Source organism: Scyliorhinus torazame, chromosome 9 (genome assembly GCF_047496885.1).
Source record: "Scyliorhinus torazame isolate Kashiwa2021f chromosome 9, sScyTor2.1, whole genome shotgun sequence".
Lineage (NCBI taxonomy): Eukaryota > Metazoa > Chordata > Chondrichthyes > Carcharhiniformes > Scyliorhinidae > Scyliorhinus > Scyliorhinus torazame.
In genome coordinates this window covers 21,958,505-21,970,543 of record NC_092715.1, presented here as the reverse complement: position 1 = coordinate 21,970,543, position 12,039 = coordinate 21,958,505, and the positions used below count along the sequence as shown (strand labels likewise).

The 12,039-nt window shown below is 45.8% G+C and overlaps 1 protein-coding gene across 2 annotated transcripts in view; it reads right to left on the bottom strand.

Annotated features, from left to right (window-relative positions):
• Positions 1-12,039, bottom strand: part of cfap99 (cilia and flagella associated protein 99) — a 366,971-nt gene that overhangs the window by 273,182 nt on the left and 81,750 nt on the right. The window contains exon 3 of one of the 2 annotated variants that reach the window (XM_072515683.1): positions 7,924-8,068. The exons of the other annotated variant lie outside the window; for it this stretch is intronic. Coding sequence (XP_072371784.1) covers positions 7,924-8,068 — 145 coding nt within the window. The remainder of the gene's footprint in view (positions 1-7,923; positions 8,069-12,039) is intronic. 2 annotated transcript variants of the gene reach the window in all.

The window sequence follows — 12,039 nt, the reverse complement described above, 5'->3', positions numbered from 1 at the left end:
GCCTGTCCTGTATTCCTTTCAACTGACACTTGAAAGCCTCCCACATGTCAGATGTTGATTTGCCCTCAAACATCCGCCCCCAATCTATGTTCTTCAGTTCCCGCCTAATATTGTTATAATTAGCCTTCCCCCAATTTAGCACATTCATCCTAGGACCACTCTTATCCTTGTCCACCAGTACTTTAAAACTTACTGAATTGTGGTCACTGTTAACGAAATGCTCCCCTACTGAAACATCTACCACCTGGCCGGGCTCATTCCCCAATACCAGGTCCAGTACCGCCCCTTCCCTAGTTGGACTGTTTACAGATTGTTTTAAGAAGCCCTCCTGGATGCTCCTTACAAACTCCGCCCCGTCTAAGCCCCTGGCACTAAGTGAGTCCCAGTCAATATTAGGGAAGTTGAAGTCTCCCATCACCACAACCCTGTTGTTTTTACTCTTTTCCAAAATCTGTCTACCTATCTGCTCCTCTATCTCCCGCTGGCTGTTGGGAGGCCTGTAGTATACCCCCAACATTGTGACTGCACCCTTCTTATTCCTGATCTCTACCCATATAGCCTCACTGCCCTCTGAGGTGTCCTCTCGCAGTATAGCTGTGATATTCTCCCGAACAAGTAGCGCAACTCCGCCTCCCCTTTTACATCCCCCTCTATCCCGCCTGAAACATCTAAATCCTGGAACGTTTAGCTGCCAATCCTGCCCTTCCCTCAACCAGGTCGCTGTAATGGCAACAACATCATAGTTCCAAGTAGTAATCCAAGCTCTAAGTTCATCTGCCTTACCCGTAATGCTCCTTGCATTAAAACATATGCACTTCAGGCCACCAGACCCGCTGTGTTCAGCAACTTCTCCCTGTCTGCTCTGCCTCAGAGCCACACTGTCCCTATTCCCTAGTTCTCCCTCAATGCTCTCATCTTCTGACCTATTGCTCCCGTGCCCACCCCCCTGCCATACTAGTTTAAACCCTCCCGTGTGACACTAGCAAACCTCGCGGCCAGGATATTTATGCCTCTCCGGTTTAGATGCAACCCGTCCATCTTATACAGGTCACACCTGCCCCGGAAGAGCTCCCAATGGTCCAGATAACGGAAACCCTCCCTCCTACACCAGCTGTTTAGCCACGTGTTTGTCTGCTCTATCTTCCTATTTCTAGCCTCACTGGCACGTGGCACAGGGAGTAATCCTGAGATTATAACCCTCGAGGTCCTGTCTTTTAACTTTCTGCCTAGCTCCCTGAACTCCTGCTGCAGGACCTCATGCCCCTTCCTGCCTATGTCGTTAGTACCAATATGTACAACGACCTCTGCCTGTTTGCCCTCCCCCTTCAGGATTCCCTCCACCCGTTCGGAGACACGTCATGTCATGTTGGCAGAGCAGGTTTAAAGGTCCACTTTTGCTCCTACCTCTTGTGGTAATATGCCATGGTGGCAGGAAGAGGCCTCATTCATGATATTGCAAGTCCTCTCGCCTCCCAGGCTGTCTTAAAGGACTGGGAATATTCAGCCAACAGTATCACGCACTATTTTGGTGTTAGATTTATGAAAGAATTTGGGATAAAATAAATTTACAATTTACAGATTGATTAAAGTGGTGCAAAACTGTTGTCAGTGAAAGTGGGTCATTTGTTCTCATCAAAGTAATGTAAAAGACTTAAATGAAAACAGAAAATGCTGGAAATACTCAGTTGGCAGCATCTGTGGAGAGAGAAACAGAGTCAATGGCAGACATTTATCAAGAAGATCAGAATCGGGACAGTTGCTGGAAATGTGTGTTAGCAATGCGCACAGCCAGCTAGTGGGACTTCCTCCTTGATTTTAAGACCATGACCACAAGACCATAAGATATAGGAGCAGAATTAGGGCACTCGGACAATCGAGTCTGCTCCACCATTCAATCATGGCTGATATTTTTTGCATCCCCATTCTCCTGTCTTCTCCCCATAATCCTGATTCCCTTATTAATCAAGAACTTATCTTTCTCTCTCTTAAAGACACTCAGTGATTTGGCCTCCACAGCCTTCGGCAGCAAAGCGTTCCACAGATTCACCACCCTCTGGCTGAAGAAATTCCTCCTCATTTCTGTTTTAAAGGATCGTCCCTTTAGTCTGAGATTGTGTCCTCTGGTTCTATTTTTTTCTACAAGTAGAAACATCCTCGCCACGTCCACTCGATCCAGGCCTTGCAGTATCCTGTAAGTTTCAATAAAATCTCCCCTCGTCCTTCTAAACTCCTGGCTAGGTCATAGAAGGCAGAGAGTAGCAATGGAAGGGTGCTTTTCTGATAGAAGGACTGTGACTAGTGGTGTTCCGCAGGGATCAGTGCTGGGACCTTTGCCGTTCGTAGCATATATAAATGATTTGGAGGAAAATGTAACTGATCTGATTAGTAAGTTTGAGGATGACACAAAGGTTGGTGGAATTGCGGGATAGCGATGAGGACTGTCAGAGGATACAGCAGGATTTAGGTCGTTTGGAGACTTGGGCGGAGAGATGGCAGATGGAGTTTATTCCGGACAAATGTGAGGTAATGCATTTTGGAAGGTCTAATGCAGGTAGGGAAGATACAGTGAATGGTAGAACCCTCAAGAGTATTGACAGTCAGAGAGATCCAGGTGTACAGGTCCACAGGTCACTGAAAGGGGCAACACAGGTGGAGAAGGTAGTCAAGAAGGCATACGGCATGCTTGCCCTCATTGGCCGAGGCATTGAGTATAAAAATTGGCAAGTCATGTTGCAGCTGTATAGAACCTTAGTTAGGCCACACTTGGAGCATAGTGTTCAATTCTGGTCGCCACACTACCAGAAGGATGTGGAGGCTTTAGAGAGGGTGCAGAAGAGATTTAGCAGGATGTTGCATGGTATGGAGGGCATTAGCTATGAGGAGAGGTTGAATAAATTTGGTTTGCTCTCGCTGGAACAACGGAGGTTGAGGGGCGACCTGATAGAGGTCTTCAAAATTATGAAGGGCATAGACAGGGTGGATAATCAGAGACTTTTTCCCAGGGTAGAGGGGTCAATTACTAGGGGGCATCGGTTAAAGGTGCGAGGGGCAAGGTTTAGAGGAGATGTACGAGGCAAGTTTTTTTACACAGAGGGTAGTGGGTGCCTGGAACTCGCTGCCGGGGGAGGTGGTGGAAGCAGGGACGATAGTGACGTTTAAGGGGCATCTTGACAAATACATGAATAGGATGGGAATAGAGGGATACTGACCCCGGAAGTGTAGAAGATTTTAGTTTAGACGGGCAGCATGGTTGGCACAGGCTGGGAGGGCCGAAGAGCCTGTTCCTGGGCTGTACTTTTCTTTGTTCTTGTTCTTTGTTCTTTGTTCTAGACCCAGTGTCCTCAACCGCTCCTCATACGACAAGCTCTTCCTTCCAGGGATCATTCTTGTGAACCTCCTCTGGATCTTTTCCAAGGCCAGCACATTCTTCCTTAGATACGGGGCCCAAAACTGCTCACAATACTTCAAATGGGGGTCTTACCAGAGCCTTATACAACCTCAGAAGTGCAATCCTGCTCTTTTATTCTAGCCCTCTAGACATGAATGCTAACATTGCAATGGTGGAGGGAGGGGAGATTTATTTATAAAGAAAGACAAGAGATAAATAAATGATAAAAGACAGTTTGGAGAGACCAAGCGCAGACTGGGTAATCGCTTTGCTGAGCATCTTCGGTCTGGGCGCATTCAGGACCATGACCTTCCCGTTGCTTGCCATTTTAACACAAGACCGTGCTCCCATGCCCACATGTCTGTCCTTGACCTGCTGCAATGTTCCAGTGAAACTCAACGCAAAATAGAGGAACAACATCTCATCTTCCGGTTAGGCTGCTACAGCCTTCCGGTCTCAACATCGAATTCAACAACTTCAAATGATTAGCTCTACTCCACCCCGACCACTTTGTTTTCATCCCATTTCATTTTAACTGTCTTTTACCATTTCTTTCTTTCTTGTCTTTCTTTATATATATCACCCCCAGCTTATCCCCCCCTTTCCTTACCATTTCTCCCCTTTGCTTCCCCCTTCCCCTCCCCCACATCTACATCTGTCACAGTTTACCCTCTGATGTTAATTTCTCTGCTATTTGGCCTTTCACGCCGTTTGTTCTCTCTGGGGACTGCCATTAGCACTCTGTTCCCTTGGTTTCTGTGGCTATTAGCACTCTGTTCCCTTGGTTTCTGTGGCTATGACTCATCTTTCATTCTCTCACCCCACAGCATAAATATTTCCCACTTATACTGTCTTTTAGCTTTGACAAAGCTTTGACAAAGGGTCATCTGGACTTGAAACGTTAGCTCTTTTCTCTCCCCACAGATGCTGCCAGACCTGCTGAGATTTTCCAGCATTTTCTCTTTGGTTTCAGATTCCAGCATCCACAGTAATTTGCTTTTATCCAGTGTGATACTCAGCGTGAACTTGGTATCCTCGTGGATCAGTCTCTGAAAGTAAGCGCGCAGCTACAGCAGGCAGTAAAGAAGGCAAATGGTATGTTGGCCTTCATAGTGAGAGGATTTGAGTACAGGAATAGGGATGTTTTACTGCAATTGCATAGGGCAATAGTGAGGCCACACCTGGAGTATTGTGCAGTTTTGTTGTCTTTATCTGAGGAAGGATATTCTTGTTATGGAGGGAGTCTAGCGAAGGTTTACTAGGCTGATTCCTGGGTTGGCGGGACTGTCATATGAGGAGAGACTCAATTGGTTAGGATTAGGAAAAAGACAATGTTGTCGAGGAGAATACTGAGATTCAGGCTACTAGACTACTAGGGCTTGAGGTTCATAAGGAGGGGGTGTTAGCAATTCTGGAAAGTGTGAAAATAGATAAATCCCCTGGGCCGGATGGGATTTATCCTAGGATTCTCTGGGAAGCTAGGGAGGTGATTGCTGAGCCTTTGGCTTTGATCTTTAAGTCATCTTTGTCTACAGGAATAGTGCCAGAAGACTGGAGGATAGCAAATATTGTCCCCTTGTTCAAGAAGGGGAGTGGAGACAACCCCGGTAACTATAGACCAGTGAGCCTTACTTCTGTTGTGGGCAAAATCTTGGAAAGGTTTATAAGAGATAGGATGCATAATCATCTGGAAAGGAATAATTTGATTAGAGATAATCAACACGGTTTTGTGAAGGGTAGGTCGTGCCTCACAAACCTTATTGAGTTCTTTGAGAAGGTGACCAAATAGGTGGATGAGGGTAAAGCAGTTGATGTGGTGTATATGGATTTCAGTAAAGCGTTTGATAAGGTTCCCCACAGTAGGCGACTGCAGAAAATATGGAGGCATGGGATTCAGGGTGATTTAGCAGTTTGGATCAGAAATTGGCTAGCTGGAAGAAAACAAAGGGTGGTGGTTGATGTGAAATGTTCAGACTGGAGTCCAGTTACTAGCGGTGTACCACAAGGATCTGTTTTGGGGCCACTGCTGTTTGTCATTTTTATAAATGACCTGGAGGAGGGCGTAGAAGGATGGGTGAGTAAATTTGCAGATGACACTAAAGTCGGTGGAGTTGTGGACAGTGCGGAAGGATGTTACAAGTTACAGAGGGACATTGATAAGCTGCAGCGCTGGGCTGAGAGGTGGCAAATGGAGTTTAATGCAGAAAAGTGTGAGGTGATTCATTTTGGAAGGAATAACAGGAAGACAGAGTACTGGGCTAATGGTAAGATTCTTGGCAGTGTGGATGAGCAGAGAGATCTCGGTGTCCATGTACATAGATCCCTGAAAGTTGCCACCCAGGTTGAGAGGGTTGTTAAGAAGGCGTATGGTGTGTTAGCTTTTATTGGTAGAGGGATTGAGTTTCGGAGCCATGAGGTCATGTTGCAGCTGTACAAAGCTCTGGTGCGGCCGCATTTGGAGTATTGCGTGCAATTCTGGTCGCCGCATTATAGGAAGGATGTGGAAGCATTGGAAAGGGTGCAGAGGCGATGTACCAAAATGTTGCCTGGTATGGAGGGAAGATCTTATGAGGAAAGGCTGAGGGACTTGAGGCTGTTTTCGTTAGAGAGACGAAGGTTGAGAGGTGACTTAATTGAGGCATACAAGATGAGCAGAAGATTGGATAGGGTGGACAGTGAGAGTCTTTTTCCTCAGATGGTGATGTCTAGCATGAGGGGGCATAGCTTTAAATTGAGGGGAGATAGATATAGGACAAATGTCAGAGGTAGGTTCTTTACTCAGAGAGTAGTAAGGGCGTGGAATGCCCTGCCTGCAACAGTAGTGGACTCGCCAACACTAAGGGCATTCAAATGGTCATTGAATAGATATATGGACGATAAGGGAATAGTGTAGATGGGCTTTAGAGTGGTTTCACAGGTCGGCGCAACATCGAGGGCCGAAGGGCCTGTACTGCGCTGTAATGTTCTATATATTCATTGGAGTTTAGAAGAGTGAGAAGGAATCTCATAGAAACTTACAAAATTCTAACAGGATTAGACAGGGTAGATTCAGAAAGAATGTTCCTGATGGTGGGGGAGTCCAGAGCGAGGGGTCATAGTTTGAGGATAAGGGGTAAACCTTTTAGGACTGAGGTGAGGAGAGATTTCTTCACCCAGAGAGTGGTGAATCTGTGGAATTCGCGACCACAAAAAGTAGTTGAGGCCAAAATGTTGTGCAATTTCAAGACGTTTTTGTATAGCTATTGTGGCTAAACAGATCAAGGGATATGGGGGGAAGGTGGGATCAGGATATTGATCTTGATGATCAGCGATGATCATAATGAATGGTGGAGCAGGCTCGAAGGGCAAAATGGCCTCCTCCTGCTTCTATTTTCTTTGTATGTTTTTCTACGACCCATGTGTCTCGTGAGGGTTATTACAGCTCCCCACTTTGTTTATACGCACAGATTAAAGATTAACATGGATTACGAAATACATCCCAAGGTCTCATTGACACAAAAAGTCCCTTTTAAGCGCACAAGATGACTGTGGTCAAATGCTTGTTCCACTCTAAACCCAAGTTAGTGTCTGTGGTTTTCTTCTCAGAATCCCCCCAGATGATTGTCGCATGAGTTTCCAAACTTTACTCCCAAAACACACTTTAAATTATTCTCTCATAATAATGCCTTCCCTTGGCGGATTTGCATTCCAAAATCCAATCCAGGTTTTACAAATGGCACTTTTAAGTGCATTTTTCACTTCACTTGAACAGCGAATCTAATCCAGGATTTCATACCAACCCCTTTGGGATTTCTTTGTCTTGGCTGCTGTGCAAGTTGTTCACTCTCAATTCCCAGATGGTATTAAAATAACATCAAACATCTCATCTACCTCTGAAGTCAGTTGTCCAACTTTAAATCTAGTTACTGTAACTGTCTCTTTAACTCCAAACACTTTGTTTGCCCTTCCTTGAACTCTTCTGAACAATACCTTCACCTCTGTCACTTAACTCCAGACTTCTTCGAAAGACATTCTACCCCAATTCCCTGGTTATCTGGACTGCAATTTGTACTTCAGGAAGCCTGCCCCTTTGCAGCTCCCATCTTGTCCAGTCTTTCTTCTGGCAGAATTATAAGATATTCACTCCCCGAGATCCTGTCTCCAACTGTCTTCAAATTACCTAAATTAAAACTTTAAAGCTTTTTACCTTACAAGGACCTCCAGTTGCAAATGACCCCTATCCCGTATTTCCCCAACATCTCTGCACCAATTAATCAACTGGGGACCCTGGGAGAATAGCTGGCAAATGGGTGTAGGAATTTTGGTGGCTTATTCGCCTATATCTCAGAAACATTGGGGGCAATTGTAGCAACTATATTGCGGATGACAGCAGGTCACTTCACAGTCCCCAGGGGTCAAATATGAGATCTTCACCGCCTGCACTGCTGAACTGTCCCCTACCTTGACCAGGTGAGCTAATGGTGGGAGAGACATCTTCTTTAAAAGCTCAAAATGTAATTACTTAACCTTAAACAAAATTCTCGAAGATCCCTTACCCACATACAGGTTGCCTTCTGACCGCAAGAAGCTCCTTCCATCTCGTAAATAAAATTCATTCACCACCACATCAAGCAATGGCCTGTAATATAAACAGCCTGACAAGACTTCCACCATAAATGTCTGTTCAGCTTCACCTTGTGCCTACAAGAAAAGCACAAGTGACAATACAAAAATGATGCAGGGCACTGCAAAATAACCCGGTCTTAAATTGTAAATGGAGCTGGAGCTACATTTTAAATAAAACTTCAGTGGCTTTGTGTTAAACACAAGAGACAGACTCAGTAAATACAGATTTACCAGAATCAATATCACTATGAAGACACATCAGTAGTCATGTTTTCAATTCAACTGTGTGGAGTTAATGGACTGTGTGAATTAGAATAGGGAAAGCATGCCTCTGGCTTTCAGCTAATTTACTCAGAACCAGCAAGGCCATTGATTCTGACTATACTCCATCAGTGCCCTATGCCAACCGACCGATAATGTGCTGTTGGAAAAGGTGCATTCATTTTACCTCGTCTTGATTTTGTTGCTGCATTTCCTGTATAACTCTGGATTGACAATTCGGGAGGCATCTAATCTGCTTGCTTAAAGAATGGCTTGGCCTGTACATAGTCACTCTTCCAGTCCAGCAGTGGCGAGGGGGAAGGAGAAAAGGAAAATCGCACTCTCCCAATCCATTCATTTTTTTCAAAACATTTTTTTTTCAAATTTAGAATACCCAATTAATTTGTTCCAATCAAGGGGCAATTTAGCGTGGCCAATCCACCTAGCTTGCACATCTTTGGGTTGTGGGGGCGATACACAATCGCAAACACGGGGAGAATGTGCAAACTCCACTCGGACAGTGACCCAGAGCCGGGATCGAACCTGGGACCTCGGCGCCGTGAGGCAGCGGGCTAACCCACTGCGCCACCGTGCTGTCCCACTTCCCCAATTCATGATGGAGTGCATTAGTGCAGTACCCAAAGTACAAATATTTCTTCAGGCCAAGAGTACAGACAGGTGAGTTGATCTCAGGTATCTGCCCTTGGATGCGTGCAGTACACTGTCTTGTAGGATTCCAGTTGTAATTTCTCAAAATAGGATCTAGAGTTCTTGAATTCATCAAATTTGATGTCCATGAAATTCACCTTAGCTGTCGAACATTAGTGAAGGTTTGCAAATCTCTTTTAAACTAAACAAAATATGGGCTGTCTTTGAGTTCAGTCCTTTATGTGGGCAACGATCAGCATGATCGTGCATTCATAATTTATGCTCATCAATTCATTCATATGTGAACAAAGTCCTGAGTCGAGCACATGTATTGTCATCACACCAAGGTCACACTCCTTATACATATTTTGAGTCATCCTTGTCGAAAATTAAGAGCAAAAGGGAGAGAGGAACTTTAAACAACCATGATTACTAGAGAAAAATTAATGGGAAAACAATGGAACTGAAGGCTGACAAATACCCTGGGCCAGATGGCATGCATCCTAGGGCCTCAAAAGAGGTGGCTGCAGAGCTAGTGGGTGCATTGGTTGTAATCTTTCAAAGTTCAATGGAGTTCAGAAGAATGAGCGGTGATCCCATTGAAACATACAAGATTCTGAGGGGGCTTGATAGGGTAGATGCCGAAAGGTGATTCCCCATGTGGGAGGATCTATGGGCAGCATGGTAGCACAGTGGTTAGATGAAGGAACTACTCTCTGAAAGCTAGTGATTCGAAACAAACCTGTTGGACTTTAACCTGGTGTTGTAAGGCTTCTTACTATGTTATGATATGGCAAGTGGTAATTGATGGGCTGACCAAATCCCAAAGGCAATCTTGGTCAAGCTATCACAATGATTTGCTATTTGTATTTTTATTACGAGAAGGTGTGTGTACTGAAGTCAGTAGTACAGATTCCAATGCCACTTTTGGAGATTTGAACTAAAAATTAATACATTTATTAACAAAAGAAAATAACACTTAAGTACACAAGACTACAGATACACAGTTAAAATTAGTCTTAATAATAATAATCTTTATTGTCACAAGTAGACTTACATAAATACTGCAATGAAGTTACTGTGAAAATCCCCTCGTCGCCACAGTCCGGCGCCTCTTCGGGTACACAGAGGGAGAATTAAGGATGTCCAATTCACCTAACAAGTATGTCTTTTGGGACTTGTGGGAAGAAACTGGAGCACCCGGAGGAAATCCACTCAGACACGGGGAGAACGTGCAGACTGCGCACAGACAGTGACCCAAGCCGGGAATCTAACCCGGGTCCCTGGCGCTGTGAAGCAACAGTGCCACCCACTGTGCTATAGTCACTATAGATTCTTAATCTATAGGAACTCCAGTAATTTTACTACAAGGCACCCACTGTTGTTCGAGGGGAAGTATTTCACAGGGCTTTTCTCTCTCACTCGCCAATGGAAATCTGAGGCTTGTGACAAAACTTTATTTTCTGGAACAAACACATAATTCTCAGGCGTGGCTAGAGGCTGCTTTCTTTGAAGGTAGGCCACACTTCCCTAACATAGCTCTCAATCTTTCCTTAAATACGTTTTTCCTCTTTCAACTTTAATCCCATTGTTCTCAACTTTCTTTGGAATTTATCTTTCCCAGAGTACAAAAATGTTGTTGTCTTCTTGGCCATTACTTTTGAGAAAATTAAACTTAATAACATTGTTTTATTCATTTATGGGGCGGGATTCTCCCGCACTTGGCGCGATGGCCCGTCGCCGGCTTCAAGAGCGACGCGAACCACACTGGCTTCAGGCCACCCGGAAGTTGCGGAATCCTCCGCACTTCCGGGGGCTAGGCCGGCACTGGAGGGGTTGGTGCTACGCCAACTGGCGCCGAAGGGCCGGCGTGAGTTGGCACATGCACAGAACCGCCGGCGTGTTTCCTGCACAAGCGCAGGGGGCTTCTTCTCCACGCCGGCCATGGCGGAGCCTTACAGAGGCCGGTGCGGAGGGAAAGAGTGCCCCCACGGCACAAGCCCGCCCGCAGATCAGTGGGCCCTGATCATGGGCCAGGTCACCCCCCCCCCCCGCCCCCCCCTCGAGGACTCCGCTAGCCGTCCTCCAATCCAGGTCCCGATGATTTGGACCATGTCCATTTCACGCCGGCGGGACTGGCCGAAAATGGGTGGCCGCTCGGCCCATCGGGGCCCGGAGAATTGCCGGCGGGGGGGCGCTGCCAACGGACCCCGACCGGCGCGGCGTGATCCCCACCCCGCCCGATAACCGGCGCCGGAGAATTCGGCAGCCGACCTCGGAGCGGCGGGGCGGGATTCATGCCACCCCCCGGTGATTCTCCGACCCGGATCTTTGCCATTTGTAAAACCTCCTTATATTTCTCTTTGAAATTCAACAGCTAAAATGGCAACTCCTCAATTATCGCCAAATACAAATTACCATTCATGTTGTAGTTATGTGTATCCCATATTAGCTTTTCTCATCTCCACTTCAAATGCCTCCTTTTAGACCTAATCCTTTTGATGATCTCAATCTTGCAGTCTGACTTCAGTTAAATTAAATTAGTCACACACACAACATACACACAGTCCCCACAAGCCTGCTTCACACGAGCCCACAGAAATTTCTTCACAGCTAAGATCTGGGGACAGGGTTGTAGTATTTGGAACCAGTGTCCGTAGAGGTGCAACAAAAGCAAGTCATACTTGCTTTCCAGAGGAATGGTTTGTGTGTGACCTGGGGAAGGCTGATGAGCAGAAGTCATACACACTCTCAAAGTGCTCTATTGGGGAGCAGGTGTGACAGCTAGAACAGTGGTTCACAACGTGGGGGTCGCAATGGGTCGTGGGATGTCAAAAAATGGGTCACCAAAATTGATGTTGCAATGTTTTCCTGACCATTTTTCTCAGGACAAATGAAATACATATTCTCTCTGCAGCACACAGTATGACCACGTGAGACAATAAACAGGTCAGCGTGTCCTGTATGTCCAATTGGCACCAATTTTCTTTCCTTTTCCAGGAAGTTGATTCACACTCTTTCCTTGCTACACACGTAATGACAAGCTGCATGTAACCCAAGAACTGTTTTGTCTTCCAAAAGAGAGGGCAAGAGTCACCAATAGCTGATAAACCTACTGGCCAGGGTCTCGCATCTGA